The following is a 19608-nucleotide window of genomic DNA, read 5'->3' as shown; positions in this document are numbered from 1 at the left end:
CCCCTCTTCTTCATGTCTCTTCTACATCAACATGTGTCCCCCTCTTCTTCATGTCTCTTCTACATCAACATGTGTCCCTCTTCTTCATGTCTCTTCTACATCAACATGTGTCCCCTCTTCTTCTTGTCTCTTCTACATCAACATGTGTCCCCCTCTTCTTCATGTCTCTTCTACATCAACATGTGTCCCCTCTTCTTCATGTCTCTTCTACATCAACATGTGTCCCCTCTTCTTCATGTCTCTTCTACATCAACATGTGTCCCCCTCTTCTTCATGTCTCTTCTACAATCAACATGTGTCCCCTCTTCTTCATGTCTCTTCTACATCAACATGTGTCCCCTCTTCTTCATGTCTCTTCTACATCAACATGTGTCCCCTCTTCTTCATGTCTCTTCTACATCAACATGTGTCCCTCTTCTTCATGTCTCTTCTACATCACATGTGTCCCCTCTTCTTCATGTCTCTTCTACATCAACATGTGTCCCCTCTTCTTCATGTCTCTTCTACATCAACATGTGTCCCCTCTTCTTCATGTCTCTTCTACATCAACATGTGTCCCCTCTTCTCATGTCTCTTCTACATCAAGCATGTGTCCCCTCTTCTTCATGTCTCTTCTACATCAACATGTGTCCCCTCTTCTTCCATGTCTCTTCTACATCAACATGTGTCCCCTCTTCTTCATGTCTCTTCTACATCAACATGTGTCCCCTCTTCTTCACTGGTCTCTTCTACATCAACATGTGTCCCCTCTTCTTCATGTCTCTTCTACATCAACATGTGTCCCCTCTTCTTTCATGTCTCTTCTACATCAACATGTGTCCCCTCTTCTTCATGTCTCTTTCTACATCAACCATGTGTCCCCTCTTCTTCATGTCTCTTCTACATCAACATGTGTTCCCCTCTTCTTCATGTCTCTCTTACATCAACATGTGTCCCCTCTTCTTCATGTCCTCTCTACATCCAACATGTGTCCCCTCTTCTCATGTCTCTTCTACATCAACATGTGTCCCCTCTTCTTCATGTCTCTTCTACATCAACATGTGTCCCCCTCTTCCATGTCTCTTCTACATCAACATGTGTCCCCTCTTCTTCATGTCTCTCTTCTACATCAACATGTGTCCCTCTTCTCATGTCTCTTCTACATCAACATGTGTCCCTCTTCTTCATGTCTCTTCTACATCAACATGTGTCCCCTCTTCTTCATGTCTCTTCTACATCAACATGTGTCCCCTCTTCTTCATGTCTCTTCTACATCAACATGTGTCCCCTCTTCTTTCATGTCTCTTCTACATCAACATGTGTCCCCTCTTCTTCATGTCTCTTCTACATCAACATGTGTCCCCTCTTCTTCATGTCTCTTCTACATCAACATGTGTCCCCTCTTCTTCATGTCTCTTCTACATCAACATGTGTCCCCTCTTTTCGTCTCTTCTACATCAACATGTGTCCCCTCTTCTTCGTGTCTCTTCTACATCAACATGTGTCCCCTCTTCTTCGTGTCTCTTCTACATCAACATGTGTCCCCTCTTCTTCATGTCTCTTCTACATCAACATGTGTCCCCTCTTCTTCATGTCTCTTCTACATCAACATGTGTCCCCTCTTCTTCATGTCTCTCTACATCAACATGTGTCCCCTCTTCTTCATGTCTCTTCTACATCAACATGTGTCCCCTCTTCTTCATGTCTCTTCTACATCACCATGTGTCCCCTCTTCTTCATGTCTTCTACATCAACATGTGTCCCCTCTTCTTCATGTCTCTTCTACATCACATGTGTCCCCTCTTCTCATGTCTCTTCTAATCCATGTGTCCCCTCTTCTCATGTCTCTTCTACATCAACATGTGTCCCCTCTTCTTCATGTCTCTTACATCAACATGTGTCCCCTCTTCTTCGTCTCTTCTACATCACATGTGTCCCCTCTTCTTCGTGTCTCTTCTACATCAACATGTGTCCCCTCTTCTTCATGTCTCTTCTACATCAACATGTGTCCCCTCTTCTTCATGTCTCTTCTACATCAACATGTGTCCCCTCTTCTTGTCTCTTCTACATCAACATGTGTCCCCTCTTCTTCATGTCTCTTCTACATCAACATGTGTCCCCTCTTCTTCATGTCTCTTCTACATCAACATGTGTCCCCCTTTCTTCATGTCTCTTCTACATCAACATGTGTCCCCTCTTTCATGTTCTCTCTACATCAACATGTGTCCCCTCTTCTTCATGTCTCTTCTACATCAACATGTGTCCCCTCTTCTTCATGTCTCTCTTCATAACCATGTGTCCCCTCTTCTTCATGTCTCTTCTACATCACATGTCCCCTCTTCTTCATGTCTCTTCTACATCAACATGTGTCCCCTCTTCTTCATGTCTCTTCTACATCAACATGTGTCCCCTCTTCTTCATGTCCTTCTACATCAACATGTGTCCCCTCTTCTTCATGTCTCTTCTACATCAACATGTGTCCCCTCTTCTCATGTCTCTTCTACATCAACATGGGTCCCCTCTTCTTCATGTCTCTTCTACATCACCATGTGTCCCCTCTTCTTCATGTCTCTTCTACATCAACATGTGTCCCCCTCTTCTTCATGTCTCTTCTACATCAACATGTGTCCCCTCTTCTTCATGTCTCTTCTACATCAACATGTGTCCCCTCTTCTTCATGTCTCTTTACATCACCATGTGTCCCCTCTTCTTCATGTCTCTTCTACATCACCATGTGTCCCCTCTTCTTCATGTCTCTTCTACATCACCATGTGTCCCCTCTTCTTCATGTCTCTTCTTCATCAACATGTGTCCCCTCTGTGGAAAGAGACTCTGAAAGTTTCAGGAACAAAGATTCTCTCTCTTTTTGATCCATTTCTTTAAAAACCTGTCTGAAAATGAGCTGATCAGATTTTAGTCACTTTATGATGTCATAACGTTGTTTTGTCTTGTGTAACCATTAGCCAATCAGCAACCATGGTACCCCCCCCCCCCCCCTTATCACCTGAATCTCCTCCTAGAGCACCATTGAGTTCTTTGTAACCAAATGTCTCTCAGAGGGGCGTGGGGAGGGGCTCCTTATTTTCATCTAAAGTAACAGACAGAGAATCAGCACTTTGGAAACAGGGCTGAAACAGAGGGGATTATGGGTAATGCTGCAATGACCTGTTTGGTGTTTCAGCCAATCAGAGACAGGCTCTGTATATATCTGAGACCTGTGATATATTGATGAAAACCAGTATAATAGGGGACCTTTAAAGCGCCATGATATCTGACCTCTCTCTCCATATGAACCGCCCTGCAGGTGACCTGGAGGGATATCGCCGGTCTGGACGAGACGATCAACGAGCTGCAGGACACCGTCATCCTGCCCTTCCAGAAGAGACACCTTTTAACGGGATCCAAACTCTTTCAGCCGCCAAAAGGTAACACACATGTTGTCTAATCAGAAAGTTAACCATTATCTTAACATTGCAGTAAAGGACAAAATAGGAAAATCTTCTTGTCGTAACATTTGAGTGATATTCTAATGGATTGGAAACCAAACACTGATATGACATTATTGAATCCTCAGTGCTTCTTAGAAAGTATTTGGACAATTAGGTCAACTGTGTAGGAATTACAGCTCCTTTTCCATGTATTTTTAATTGTATTTATTTTAAAGGTGGGGTAAGGTCATTTTGGAGAAACCAGCTCGAGATCACTAGAATTTGAAAATACACAGCCGGCAAAAATCTGCCACTTCCTCACAGAGCCCCTCCTCCAACACACACGAACGCGCACATGACCAATGAGGGCACGAGATAAGTTTGTGCCCAGATGGAAGGCTGACAGGCAGGTAGGCCATCCAGTTACTTTAACCGGCTCAGATGATTGGTCGTGCTTTTTACAGCGCCACGGCTTCCACAGATGATTTGTTGTCAAAGCACTTCAGATATTCATTGCTATCGGGATGTTAAGAGCATTCCATGGAATATAACAACAAGTTCATCTCGAGCCGGTTCCTCAAACTTACCCCACCTTTAACTGTAATGTGTATTTGACACTCTGCCAAACCGCCTCGCCCTGATTTAGAAAAGTATGCAGTTAAAACAGCCTAAGAGCTAATAGAACAATGGTCGAGGGTTAGGTGAAGAAAACACAGAATTTTAAAAATAGCCTTATAAGCGTGCATGAGGATTTTCAAGGTAAAATAAGCAAGACGACATAATGCGTGCAAAAAAACTGTATTTCTAAAATACCAGATTTTCTACATTTATCCTGCAGCTAGTATGTTCATTATTCATTATGTTCATTATTTAGGTTATTTGTCAAGTTTAACAAATCAATGATTATAACGTGAAGTATCCATAACACATCTCACTTAGTCAGGGTTCAATAGTTGACATGAAAAAGGCCGGGACCCTCTGAGCTATGTGTCACAGAAAGAGCCGACAGTATTTATCCTCTTGGCCGCCTGACAGCAGACGAACACTTTTTTACTGTTTGACAGAAAGCTTTAAACAGAGTTGAGGATGAAACGGCTTCCAAAATGAGCTGTTATGGGAATCTAGTGCTATTACTATTCTCCAGCCTTTGTTTACATCATGCAACTTCTATAAAGTATGCAGCAAGCAGGGCCAAAAGTTCCATCTGTATCACGCACTTTAAAGGTCCCCTATTATACTGGTTTTCATCAATATATCACAGGTCTCAGATATATACAGAGCCCGTCTCTGATTGGCTGAAACACCAAACAGATCATTGCAGCATTACCCATAATCCCCTCTGTTTCCAAAGTGCTGATTCTCTGTCTGTTACTTTAGATGAAAACAAGGAGCCCCTCCCCACGCCCCTCTGAGAGACATTTGGTTACAAAGAACTCAAAGGTGCTCTAGGAGGAGATTCAGGTGATAAGGGGGGGGGGGGGGGGGTTACCTTGGTTGCTGATTGGCTAATGGGTTACCAAGCCAAAACATCGTTATGACATCATAAAGCAGCCAAAATCTGATCAGCTCATTTTCAGACAGCTCTCTATAGAAATGGATCAGCGAATGCCTTGCAATCAATACGTCTGAATTCTTGAGGAGTTTAGGTGCATTCAAACACTTAAGATAAAAGGTCTATAAACTGTTAAATCATGTGTAAAAATGTACATTCTGTCGTTTTGCTCAAACAGGATGTAATATTTAGACGTAATGTCTGCAGGAATATCACCACTTCTTAAATCTCTCCAAGGTTCAAATGTACCGTCTCTTCCTAATACATTTTGTATTTTTGTCCTCGCAGGTGTTTTATTGTTTGGTCCTCCAGGATGTGGGAAGACGATGATCGCCAAGGCAACAGCCAAAGCGTCGGGCTGTAAGTTCATCAACCTGCAGGCGTCCACGCTGACGGACATGTGGTACGGCGAATCACAGAAGCTCACGGCTGCCGTCTTCTCATTGGCTGTCAAGATCCAGCCCTGCATCATCTTCATCGATGAGATTGGTGAGTCTGATGACCGTGTGGTGTTAGTTTATCACACTGTCAGATGTGATTTATCTTTTCCTTTTCAAAAATAAATGCTTTCAGAATGCTGACTGACAAAAATGCTGCTCCAAAAACAGAATGAAAACACGGAACTAGTGAAAATTAGCTTGGTAGGATTTCTTGAAATAAGATGGGATATTTCTATAAATTAGATCTTGTAATAAACTTGGAGAACTCATTTTGAACTATACTTAATCAGGAAATGTTATGATACAAAATAAGCCAGAAAATGCTCAAAAGTCTTCCGTCGTTTGATGTTCGTTGGTGATTTTCTAATACAAATATATTTCTTGATACAAGATGATCCATCTTTTACAAATAACACAGCAGCTTGAAAACGTTGTGACATGTAAAAAAATACTTGTTTCATCCGAGATCCAACTCAAAATAAGAGTTAACAAGATACTTACATTGTACTCATTGTCTAAAAACAAGACCCTGCATCTCACTGCATTGTTACTTCTTCAATATTCATTATCAAGTGTAAAGACGTATTCTGACCAGAAATCAGACGGATATACTTGGCAGGATTTCACACTTTCGTTCATGTTCCCCCACGAAATGTCCCTGATGTTACTGATCTTAGTCTGTGATGTGTAAATGCTGTCTCATCTTTATTTTTCAAATACATTTCAAAAGGTTGCTAAAACATTATCTCAGTATTATAAAGTAAAATTGAACTGTGGATGACCATTTTAGTTCTCACTTCATATAGCACTGTAAATTGCATGAAATTATGAGCTGTTTAGTTTGATGTATGTTTTGTGTGTGTGAGGACCCCAGGAAGAATAGCTAGTGCTAATGAGGATCCTAAGAAAGAATAAGAATAAAATAAGTGTTAGGGAAATAATTGTCCTAGACTCCTAGATATGACGTCTGTTTATCTCCTTTAAGGACATAGGCTGCTTGAGCCATAATGTTATTGTTCCCATTCTGTGACCGGTCAACACTAGGTCATGGTCTGTTGTTGTGGGTGCACTGGGACACTTCCTTCTTTATTGCTTATGGACTCCAAGGTATGACATCTTCGAGGCCACGGGTGACGGATGCAGGTGACTCAGTGTGCCCAACTGTCTAAAGCTATCTTATCAAAATATGTTGATTACTCTGTGAAACCAGGTAAATGGGCTAACAAGAGAGAGGCGCTCCAGAATTGACGTGGCAACTCTCCCGTGCAGTCTCACCGTGACTGCTGTGACTTGTGAAGTGAATCCTCCGGCCGTAACTCCAAATAAACCTCCAGTGTTTTGACATCAAAGCTCCTGCTCCTACCGTGTCTCCTTCCTGAGTCGGTGACTCCCACTGCATTGCTACACAGAAGTTTCCCTTACAATAAGAATGTCCTCCTCGTCTCCTGTGTGTCAGATTCGTTTCTGAGGAACCGCTCCAGCCTGGACCATGAGGCCACGGCCATGATGAAGGCCCAGTTCATGAGCCTGTGGGACGGCCTGGACACTTCCTCCACCACGCAGGTAGCACCACCAGGAGTCTTTATTATAATGTATCTACCAGATGTAGTCACACTGGCACTGAATGGGTAGGATTTCTGTCATCTCTTAAAGGTCACCTATCATGCAAATTCCCCTTCTTCATGTCTCTTCTACATCAACATGTGTCCCCTCTTCTTCATGTCTCTTCTACATCAACATGTGTCCCCTCTTCTTCATGTCTCTCCTACATCAACATGTGTCCCCTCTTCTTCATGTCTCTCTTCTACATCAACATGTGTCCCCTCTTCTTCATGTCTCTCTCATCAACATGTGTCCCCTCTTCTTCATGTCTCTTCTACATCAACATGTGTCCCCTCTTCTTCATGTTCTCTTCTACATCAACATGTGTCCCCCATCTTCTTCATGTCTCTTCTACATCAACATGTGTCCATCCTCTTCTTCATGTCTCTCCTACATCAACATGTGTCCCCGCTTCTTCAAACAGTGTCCCTCTTCTCATAGTCCTTCTACATCAACATGTGTCCCCTCTTCTTCATGTCTCTTCTATACATCAAGCATGTGTCCCCTCTTCTTCATGTCTCTTCTTCATCAACATGTGTCCCCTCTTCTTCATGTCTCTTCTACTCAACATGTGTCCCCTCTTCTCATGTCTCTTCTTACATCACATGTGTCCCCTCTTCTTCATTCTCTTCTACATCAACATGTGTCCCCTCTTCTTCATGTCTCTTCTACATCAACATGTGTCCCCTCTTCTTCATGTCTCTTCTACATCAACATGTGTCCCCTCTTCGTTCATGTCTCTTCTACATCAACATGTTGTCCCCTCTTCTTCATGTCTCTTCTACATCAACATTGTCCCTCTTCTTCATGTCTCTTCTACATCAACATGTGTCCCCTCTTCTTCATGTCTCTTTCTCCATCAACATGTGTCCCCTCTTCTTCATGTCTCTTCTCCATCAACATGTGTCCCCTCTTCTTCATGTCTCTTCTCCATCAAACATGTGTCCCCTCTTCTTCATGTCTCTTCTACATCAACATGTGTCCCCTCTTCTCATGTCTCTTCTACGCATACATGTGTCCCCTCTTCTTCATGTCTCTTCTACATCAACATGTGTCCCCTACTTCTTCATGTCTCTTCTACATCAACATGTGTCCCCTCTTCTTCATGTCTCTTCTACATCAACATGTGTCCCCCTCTTCATGTCTCTCTACATCAACATGTGTCCCTCTTCTTCATGTCTATTCTACATCAACATGTGTCCCCTCTTCTTCATGTCTCTTCTACATCAACATGTGTCCCCTCTTCCTTCATGTCTCTTCTACATCAACATTGGTCCCCCTCTTCTTCCATGTCTCTTCTACATCAACATGTGTCCCCTCTTCTTCATGTCTCTTCTACATCAACATGTGTCCCCTCTTCTTCATGTCTCTTCTACGATCAACATGTGTCCCCGCTTCTTCATGTCTCTTCTACATCAACATGTGTCCCCTCTCTTCATGTCTCTTCTACATCAAACATGTGTCCCCTCTTCTTCATGTCTCTTCTACATCAACATGTGTCCCCTCTTCTTCATGTCTCTTCTACATCAACATGTGTCCCCTCTTCTTCATGTCTCTTCTACATCAACATGTGTCCCCTCTTCTTCATGTCTCTTCTACATCAACATGTGCCCCTCTTCTTCATGTCTCTTCTACATCAACATGTGTCCCCTCTTCTTCATGTCTCTCTACATCAACATGTGTCCCCTCTTCTCATGTCTCTTCTACATCAACATGTGTCCCCTCTTCTTCATGTCTCTTCTACATCAACATGTGTCCCCTCTTCTTCATGTCTCTTCTTCATCAACATGTGTCCCCTCTTCTTCATGTCTCTTCTACATCAACATGTGTCCCCTCTTCTTCATGTCTCTTCTACATCAACATGTGTCCCCTCTTCTTCATGTCTCTTCTACATCAACATGTGTCCCCTCTTTCATGTCTCTTCTACATCAACATGTGTCCCCTCTTCTTCATGTCTCTTCTACATCAACATGTGTCCCCTCTGTTTCATGTCTCTTCTACATCAACATGTGTCCCCTCTTCTTCATTCTCTCTTCAACATGTGTCCCCTCTTCTTCATGTCTCTCTACATCAACATGTGTCCCCTCTTCTTCATGTCTCTTCTACATCAACATGTGTCCCTCTTCTTCATGTCTCTTCTACATCAACATGTGTCCCCTCTTCTTCATGTCTCTTCTACATCAACATGTGTCCCCTCTTCTTCATGTCTTTCTACATCAACATGTGTCCCCTCTTCTTCATGTCTCTCTACATCAACAGTGTCCCCTCTTCTTCATGTCTCTTCTACATCAACATGTGTCCCCTCTTCTTCATGTCTCTTCTACTCAACATGTGTCCCCTCTTCTTCATGTCTCTTCTACATAAACATGTGTCCCCTCTTCTTCATGTCTCTTCTACATCAACATGTGTCCCCTCTTCTTCATGTCTCTTCTACATCAAATGTGTCCCCTCTTCTTCATGTCTCTTCTACATCAACTGTGTCCCCTCTTCTTCATGTCTCTTCTACATCAACATGTGCCCCTCTTCTTCATGTCTCTTCTACATCAACGTGTGTCCCCTCTTCTTCATGTCTCTTCTACATCAACATGTGTCCCCTCTTCTTCATGTCTCTTCTACATCAACATGTGTCCCCTCTTCTTCATGTCTCTTCTTCATCAACATGTGTCCCCTCTTCTTCATGTCTCTTCTACATCAACATGTGTCCCCTCTTCTTCATGTCTCTTCTACATCAACATGTGTCCCTCTTCTTCATGTCTCTTCTTCATCAACATGTGTCCCCTCTTCTTCATGTCTCTTCTACACAACATGTGTCCCCTCTTCTTCATGTCTCTTCTACATCACATGTGTCCCTCTTCTTCATATCTCTTCTACATCAACATGTGTCCCCTCTTCTTCATGTCTCTTCTACATCAACATGTGTCCCTCTTCTTCATGTCTCTTCTACATCAACGTGTGTCCCTCTTCTTCATGTCTCTTCTACATCAACGTGTGTCCCCTCTTCTTCATGTCTCTTCTACATCAACATGTGTCCCCTCTTCTTCATGTCTCTTCTACATCAACATGTGTCCCCTCTTCTTCATGTCTCTTCTACATCAACATGTGTCCCCTCTTCTTCATGTCTCTTCTACATCAACATGTGTCCCCTCTTCTTCATGTCTCTTCTACATCAACATGTGTCCCTCTTCTCCATGTCTCTTCTACATCAACATGTGTCCCCTCTTCTTCATGTTCTTCTACATCAACATGTGTCCCTCTTCTTCATGTCTCTTCTACATCAACATGTGTCCCCTCTTCTTCATGTCTCTTCTACATCAACATGTGTCCCCTCTTCTTCATGTCTCTTCTACATCAACATGTGTCCCCTCTTCTTCATGTCTCTTCTACATCAACATATGTCTCTTCTACATCAACATGTGTCCCCTCTTCTTCATGTCTCTTCTACATCAACATGTGTCCCCTCTTCTTCATGTCTCTTCTGCATCAACATGTGTCCCCTCTTCTTCATGTCTCTTCTACATCAACATGTGTCCCCTCTTCTTCATGTCTCTTCTACATCAACATGTGTCCCCTCTTCTTCATGTCTCTTCTACATCAACATGTGTCCCCTCTTCTTCAGGTCTCTTCTACATCAACATGTGTCCCCTCTTCTCATGTCTCTTCTACATCAACATGGTGTCCCCTCTTCATCATGTCCCCTCTTCATCAACATGTGTCCCCTCTTCATCATGTCCTCTCTCCATCATGTCCCCTCTTCTCAGGTCTCTCCGACAGCAACATTGTGCCCCCGCTTCTTCATGTTCTGCTTACCATCAACATGTGTCCCCTCTTCTTCATGTCTCTTCTACATCAACATGTGTCCCCTCTTCTTCATGTCTCTTTTACATAAACATGTATGCAGGTCTTTATGTTTGAAGACAATACTAGGTTTGGTTTTAATCACAGAAGCATCGTTCAGTTGTTAGGCTTCATATATGTGGAATAAACTACCAGAAAACTGCAGGTCTGCTAAAACTCATACGGTCACCTATCATGCTATTTTTAGACAATAGCATAGGTCTCAGATATATAAAAATATATGAAAAACACGTCTATGAAGTGTTTTGCTCAAAATACCAAACAGATCACCCATTCTAGCCACGCCTCATATCCCTCTATTCCACTTCCTGTTTCAAAAGGGCTGACTTGAGTATAAAGCTTTAAAATAAAGAAGGAGGGGTCTGAGCTCATGCGGGACCCGGCAGCTACTGTCTAAACTAAATGCTGCCGTGATGAAACGCCATATCATCAAATCAAATTTTATTTCTATAGCACATTTAAAAACGATTTTCGGTCGAGCCAAAGTGCTGCACATGCAGATAATAAATAACACATTCCTACCGATGTAAACAGAAGACAATAAATTACAACATCAAATATAAAAATCAAAACACAGGGAAGTGTCATGAGTCGTGCTCTGCTCTGATTAGAAGGCCAGGGTGAAGAAGTGAGTTTTTAGTTTAGATTTAAAAAACCCCTAGGGTCTGGGCCCGACCTCACATGGAGGGGCAGAGTGTTCCAGAGCCTAGGGCCAGCCGCCGCGAAGGCTCGGTGCCCTCTGGTTTTTAGCCTGGTTTTAGGCACTACCAGTAGCAGCTGGTAGTATCATGGATTATCAAGGATTCTCTCTGAAACAGTTTGGAGCTCAAAGGCTTTCTCTCTTGCCGGTTATACCACAAGTTGAGTTCCTTTTTACTTCCTGCTTCTTCACACACATGCTCTCCAGTACAGGTTAGCTCTGAGTGTTAGCGATGCTAATGTAAACATCGACCATATTACGTCCAAAACAGTCGGGCATTGTTTCTGATAGCAACTTTCTGATTGGCCCGTGGGTCCACATTTCAGATATTACGTCATATCGGACGCAAATCTGGATCAGCTCCGTTGTTCCCTCATTTTTAGAGATTTGGGTACGGAGGAAAAGAGAGAGGGTTTTATTTTCTGACGCTGCGTGAGTTCCCTGACGCACCGGGGACACATCTTTATGAATAAAAGACATCAAAAAGTGCATTTTGCATGATAGGTCCCCTTTAATACATTAAAATCCAGGCTTAAGACTTTTCTTTTTGCCTCTGCCTGTTATCAAATCTAAAAACTTGTCATATCTTTCACTGCACTCTACCTATTATTATATTTCTGTACCTGTGTTACCCAATTTCCACTTGTTTTTTAAAGTATTATCTTGGCTTTTAGTGACCGTTTTGAAATGCAATCGTCTAATGTTTCTTGTAAAGCACTTTGAGTTGCCTTGTTGTTAAATTGTCCTTTTTAAATAATCTTGCCTGTTGATTCTTCTGATTGTAGGTGATGGTGATGGGAGCCTCTAACAGACCGCAGGATGTAGATCCAGCCATTCTGCGCAGGATGCCCGCCACGTTTTATGTTGGCCTGCCAGTAAGACACAAAACACTTTCACCAGCACAAACCATTGACATCTAATTTAAGTAATACAGGGTTTAAACCAGTAAGAGACACTGGAGAAAAGGCTGCTCCAAAAACAAGTGAAACAATAAGGAAAACTTTGTGTTTTCACTTGAAATAAGTAGAAAAATCTGCCAATAGAACAAGTGAACATTAGCTTGGTTAGATGTCTTGAAATAAGAAGGGATATTTAGATAAATCACATCTTGTAATTAGCTGGAGAACTCATTTTGAACTATATTTGACCAGAATCAGGAAATGTTGTGTTATAAGCCGCAAATGCTCCAAAGTGTTCTGTTTTCTGATGTTAGTTAAAAAATATGTGTTTCATCTGAGATACGACTCAAAATAAGAGGTTTTGACTCAACAAGATGATGAATTGTCTAAAAACAAGACCCGATATCTCACTGCAGTGTTACTTCTGAAGTTATTGTGTCTTATATCAAGTGTAGAGACATATATGACTAGATATTAAACACATATACTGGGCAAGATTTTAAGTTTTTGTAGTGGATTAAGCCAATCATTGACCGGTATACAGAACTCCTCCACTGGGTAATGCACGGGACTCAGCAGCTGCCCTGTCCCTTTGTTTCCAGCAGTGTTTAGACATGAGTGCCTTTTTAATAGTTTTGATGTGAGGATCCAAGGAGCATACAGAGCAGCTACTGGCGCTTTAGTTTTCTTTGAGACGGTCTCGTCTTGTCACCCCAAAAAATCACCTAAACGTTCTAGTAATTCGATAACCCGTGTCTTCAAGTAAATTCAATTACAAGTACAAGTGAAATATCTCAAGTGGAAAAACTATCTGAAGCTTGAGAGAGGAAATATTTAAAATATATCTTACCAACACTAGAGAGTTTCTGTATACAGAGACTTTTACAAGCTTCAAAACACCTAACCAAGTAGCCTAAAACTAGTCTAATATAATGACTTAATGCGCGTAAAACACTCGTTACATCTGTCCTAACATTGGTTTAAAATAGATAACATATAATAAACACACATATTACAATGACTCTGTATAAGCCAACACAATGTTATCATACAAATGTTTCTTTAAATCTTATCAAATCAAATCTCCAAATGATATGTTATCTAAACCCATTCCTTCATACAGTATGTAACATGTTCATGTTTACTGCCCCTGTTCTATATCCTTAACGTGTGTACTTCTACAAATGTGTGTATGTGGGCGGTGGTGGTGAAGTCCATAGGGACTTGGCAACTGGAAGGTCACCAGTTCAAGTCCCGGCAAGACCAAGTGCTACCGAGGTGTCCCTGAGCAAGGCACCCTTCCCTAGCCCACTGCTCCTGACACTAGGATGGGTCAAATGCAGAGAAACCATTTAGTTACATAGTAGCTATACTGTGTAATGACAATACAAGTGCGAGGGGGATATACTTAAATGAAATCTAATGAGAGATATGTAACTTTAATTTAATCCACTTCTTGTCTCATTATAATCTATTGAGCGATGGTGCGTTTTAAAGGAGGGCTTTAATCCACACACAGTAAAGTGTGTGTTATGGCTGCTGGTGAAACTACAAAAAGCACAGAGTAAATCTTTAATCCGGGACATTAAAAAGCTCCTTTATAGTGTCAGATATAAATACATATGTGCTGCTGGTGCAGGAGCAAACAGTAAATGAGAACATTACAGCCATTAGGCAGGTAAAGTGGCACTTAGACGGTGTCTGATGAAGAGAGAGTCCATAAACGTGTCATTAGTCGCTGATTGTTAGGTACTCTCTGTTTCTCATCCACATGAATATGCTTTAAAGAACCGCTATCCTTCTGTCTCTGCAGAGCACGAGACAAAGGCAAGACATCCTGAGGCTGATTTTAGCGGGAGAAAACGTAAGATGTCTTTTGATCCTCGACACCTCAAAGACATGCATACATCAAAACACTACACACACTCGTCTGTGTTGGATATGGTGTGTGTGTTACATGTTGTGATCATGGATGTTGCCCCTCGTTTCTATTGTGAGGTGCTATACGTGACGTGTGCTGTTTGCATTGTATTATTCTCTTTCGTCCTTTCTTTATAACTAATGCTGTTGATGCTGTGATTTTAAAAAGGTGTCCATTATCATCTGGCCGGGTCCATTTACTGTTCTGTGTGACAGTTGATTAATGGGGACTGTCCACGACACTATAAACTAAATTATATTTCACTGTCGGATCACATTAAAGAAGACCTCTAAGAGGCTAAATCTATAATGCACTGTTTCTCTCACACACACACACACACACACACACACACACACACACACACACACACACATACACACACACACACACACACTGTTCTATGCAGCTGAGCAATGGCATTCATCTGAAGGAGATGACTGCTATATTTTACTATATTTTTTAATGTTATTATAGTTTTCTTAAAATAGTTCTCTGTGTTTTTAATTTTTGTTTTACTTTTATGTATGCACCACGACACCAAGTCAAATTCCTCGTACGTGTCAACCTACCTGGTGATCAGAGAGGGCAAAAGTACACACGTCCTTTACTCAAGTAGATGTACAGATACTCGTGTTTAAAAATACTCTGGTGAAAGTAGAAGTACTGACTAAACTTCTTTACTCAAGTCAAAGTAAAGAGGCTTTGAAGTGTACTTCAGTAAAAAGTACCCATAACTAGCAGCTGTTTTAAAGAGTACCTGACCTCCCTTTATATCAATAGAACAATAATGTCATTGTTAGCTAATGAATGTTTCCATGCTGAACAACGGCAACATGACAACGTTTCCATTGGTCCCTCTTCTTTAGAGAAGACCAGGAAATGATGGATACACGGATCGTGTTCAAATCAATAGGCACGCAATGACTCTAAAGAATAATGATCACGCATCAAACACACATTCAGACTAAAGGAACCAGCTGTTTGGAAAATGAGAGAAGTAGAAAGTACAGGTATTGAGTTCAACATGTAAGAAGTAGAAAGTACAGGTATTTGAGTTCAACATGTAAGAAGTAGAAAGTACAGGTATTTGAGTTCAACATGTAAGAAGTAGAAGTACAGGTATTTGAGTTCAACATGTAAGAAGTAGAAAGTACAGGTATTTGGGTTCAACATGTAAGAAGTAGAAAGTACAGGTATTTGTGTTCAACATGTAAGAAGTAGAAAGTACAGGTATTTGTGTTCAACATGTAAGAAGTAGAAAGTACAGGTATTTGAATTCAACATGTAAGAAGTAGAAAGTACAGGTATTTGGGTTCAACATGTGAGAAGTAGAAAGTACAGGTATTTGAGTTCAACATGTAAGAAGTAGAAAGTACAGGTATTTGGGTTCAACATGTGAGAAGTAGAAAGTACAGGTATTTGAGTTCAACATGTAAGAAGTAGAAAGTACAGGTATTTGAGTTCAACATGTAAGAAGTAGAAAGTACAGGTATTTGGGTTCAACATGTGAGAAGTAGAAAGTACAGGTATTGGGTTCAACATGTGAGAAGTAGAAAGTACAGGTATTTGAGTTCAACATGTAAGAAGTAGAAAGTACAGGTATTTGGGTTCAACATGTGAGAAGTAGAAAGTACAGGTATTTGGGTTCAACATGTGAGAAGTAGAAAGTACAGGTATTTGAGTTCAACATGTAAGAAGTAGAAAGTACAGGTATTTGAGTTCAACATGTAAGAAGTAGAAAGTACAGGTATTTGAGTTCAACATGTAAGAAGTAGAAAGTACAGGTATTTGAGTTCAACATGTAAGAAGTAGAAAGTACAGGTATTTGAGTTCAACATGTAAGAAGTAGAAAGTACAGGTATTTGGGTTCAACATGTGAGAAGTAGAAAGTACAGGTATTTGAGTTCAACATGTAAGAAGTAGAAAGTACAGGTATTTGAGTTCAACATGTAAGAAGTAGAAAGTACAGGTATTTGAGTTCAACATGTAAGAAGTAGAAAGTACAGGTATTTGAGTTCAACATGTAAGAAGTAGAAAGTACAGGTATTTGAGTTCAACATGTGAGAAGTAGAAAGTACAGGTATTTGAGTTCAACATGTAAGAAGTAGAAAGTACAGGTTGTGTTCAACATGTGAGAAGTAGAAAGTACAGGTATTTGAGTTCAACATGTGAGAAGTAGAAAGTACAGGTTGTGTTCAACATGTGAGAAGTAGAAAGTACAGGTATTTGAGTTCAACATGTGAGAAGTAGAAAGTACAGGTATTTGAGTTCAACATGTAAGAAGTAGAAAGTACAGGTATTTGTGTTCAACATGTAAGAAGTAGAAAGTACAGGTATTTGAGTTCAACATGTAAGAAGTAGAAAGTACAGGTATTTGTGTTCAACATGTGAGAAGTAGAAAGTACAGGTATTTGTGTTCAACATGTAAGAAGTAGAAAGTACAGGTATTTGGGTTCAACATGTAAGAAGTAGAAAGTTCAGGTATTTGGGTTCTACATGTAAGAAGTAGAAAGTACAGGTATTTGAGTTCAACATGTGAGAAGTAGAAAGTACAGGTATTTGTGTTCAACATGTGAGAAGTAGAAAGTTCAGGTATTTGTGTTCAACATGTAAGAAGTAGAAAGTACAGGTATTTGAGTTCAACATGTGAGAAGTAGAAAGTACAGGTATTTGTGTTCAACATGTAAGAAGTAGAAAGTACAGGTATTTGAGTTCAACATGTAAGAAGTAGAAAGTACAGGTATTTGTGTTCAACATGTGAGAAGTAGAAAGTACAGGTATTTGTGTTCAACATGTAAGAAGTAGAAAGTACAGGTATTTGAGTTCAACATGTAAGAAGTAGAAAGTACAGGTATTTGTGTTCAACATGTAAGAAGTAGAAAGTACAGGTATTTGAGTTCAACATGTGAGAAGTAGAAAGTACAGGTATTTGAGTTCAACATGTAAGAAGTAGAAAGTTCAGGTATTTGTGTTCAACATGTAAGAAGTAGAAAGTTCAGGTATTTGTGTTCAACATGTGAGAAGTAGAAAGTACAGGTATTTGAGTTCAACATGTAAGAAGTAGAAAGTTCAGGTATTTGTGTTCAACATGTGAGAAGTAGAAAGTACAGGTATTTGAGTTCAACATGTAAGAAGTAGAAAGTTCAGGTATTTGTGTTCAACATGTAAGAAGTAGAAAGTACAGGTATTTGAGTTCAACATGTGAGAAGTAGAAAGTACAGGTATTTGAGTTCAACATGTAAGAAGTAGAAAGTTCAGGTATTTGTGTTCAACATGTAAGAAGTAGAAAGTACAGGTATTTGAGTTCAACATGTAAGAAGTAGAAAGTACAGGTATTTGTGTTCAACATGTAAGAAGTAGAAAGTACAGGTATTTGTGTTCAACATGTAAGAAGTAGAAAGTACAGGTATTTGTGTTCAACATGTAAGAAGTAGAAAGTACAGGTATTTGTGTTCAACATGTAAGAAGTAGAAAGTACAGGTATTTGGGTTCAACATGTAAGAAGTAGAAAGTACAGGTATTTGAGTTCAACATGTAAGAAGTAGAAAGTACAGGTATTTATGTTCAACATGTAAGAAGTAGAAAGTACAGGTATTTGTGTTCAACATGTGAGAAGTAGAAAGTACAGGTATTTGTGTTCAACATGTAAGAAGTAGAAAGTACAGGTATTTGAGTTCAACATGTGAGAAGTAGAAAGTACAGGTATTTGTGTTCAACATGTGAGAAGTAGAAAGTACAGGTATTTGTGTTCAACATGTAAGAAGTAGAAAGTACAGGTATTTGAGTTCAACATGTAAGAAGTAGAAAGTACAGGTATTTGAGTTCAACATGTAAGAAGTAGAAAGTACAGGTATTTGAGTTCAACATGTAAGAAGTAGAAAGTACAGGTATTTGAGTTCAACATGTAAGAAGTAGAAAGTACAGGTATTTGGGTTCAACATGTAAGAAGTAGAAAGTACAGGTATTTGGGTTCAACATGTAAGAAGTAAAAGTAAAAAGTCGTACTGATACCAGAAACATGTACTTAAGTACAGTGACAAAGTATTTGTACTCCACTACTTCCCACATCTGCTGATATAAACCTGATTGTAATTAATCTATAATACTCTGTTTCTCCGCAGCTGAGCAATGCCATCAATCTGAAGGAGATCGCAGAGCGGACGGAGGGATACTCGGGCAGCGACCTGCGGGAGCTCTGCAGAGACGCCGCCATGTACCGAGTCAGAGACTACGTCCGCAAGGAGCAGATGAGGCAGATCGCGCAGCAGCTGCAGGACAGCGAGGAGGAGGAGAGGTACGACTCATGCTCACATCTCTATATAAACACTGGGTAACACTTTATATCAAGGTACACATATTCACCATCAACTAGTTGTTGATTAACATGCATATTAGCAGTATATTGGCTCGTTATTAGTCAGTATTAAACACTTATTAATGCCTTATTCTACACGACCATATTCTACAAGTACTAGGCCGTTAGTTGAGAGTTTTTCCTCAATAACCCTCTAATCAGTGCTCATTTATTGTAAGGAAGTTGCGGGGTGTTTTTTCACGAAACTGTGTCACAGGGCTTCTTAATATTTAAAAACCTATTAATGTGTCATACTCACTTAAACGGTTAGAAACTCAGCTAACTGAAGATACGAACCATGTTTACCGAAACAAAACACAAGTCTCACAAGAAGCGTCTAAATGGGCCCTGAGCGAAAACATGCTAACGCACTTAGCACAGAACTCAAGGTAAAAATACTAGTGATGTGTCGGTCGCGAACGAGCCGGCTCTTTTAAGTGAACGACGGGAGCCGGCTCTCGCCTGCGAACGAGCCATTTTTTTTTTTTTGCGGAGGGATCTAGATCGGCATGAAGGCACATTATGCAATGTGCACATTATCCCGCTTATTACACGGCCACATTCTCAACAAAGTAACGACATGACTCCCAATATTAATTGAAATGCTTTTATGGATTTAGAAAATTATTTTATTGATTTATTGAGTTGTATGTATTTAAATTGACATGCATCCGCTAAGAAAAGTAGTCCGTTGTTACTGTTTGAACTAACGTAGCAACGGCAGGAACTGCTTCGAGAGTGTTTTTGAGGAGCTTTTTGATTACAGATTTGAAAACATCATTGCTTGCTTTAAAAGTAGCACAATTCATTATGTCAAACCTTGGGAAGTATCTAGATATCCCTGCCCTAATGCCAAAGTAACTGGCAACTGAATATGT

The 19608-nt window shown here is 40.6% G+C and overlaps 1 protein-coding gene across 2 annotated transcripts in view; it reads left to right on the top strand.

Moving 5' to 3' along the window:
* atad1a (ATPase family AAA domain containing 1a) overlaps positions 1-19608 on the top strand; it is a 77537-nt gene that overhangs the window by 6871 nt on the left and 51058 nt on the right. For both annotated transcript variants that reach the window (XM_034228402.1, XM_034228403.1), the window contains exons 4-9: positions 3284-3404; positions 5248-5448; positions 6856-6962; positions 12342-12431; positions 14269-14319; positions 18498-18670. In XM_034228402.1, coding sequence (XP_034084293.1) covers positions 3284-3404; positions 5248-5448; positions 6856-6962; positions 12342-12431; positions 14269-14319; positions 18498-18670 — 743 coding nt within the window. The remainder of the gene's footprint in view (positions 1-3283; positions 3405-5247; positions 5449-6855; positions 6963-12341; positions 12432-14268; positions 14320-18497; positions 18671-19608) is intronic.

This window comes from Gymnodraco acuticeps, unplaced genomic scaffold (assembly GCF_902827175.1).
Source record: "Gymnodraco acuticeps unplaced genomic scaffold, fGymAcu1.1, whole genome shotgun sequence".
NCBI lineage: Eukaryota > Metazoa > Chordata > Actinopteri > Perciformes > Bathydraconidae > Gymnodraco > Gymnodraco acuticeps.
The sequence above is the reverse complement of the archived record's forward strand: the minus strand, read 5'-3'. Positions and strand labels throughout refer to the sequence as shown.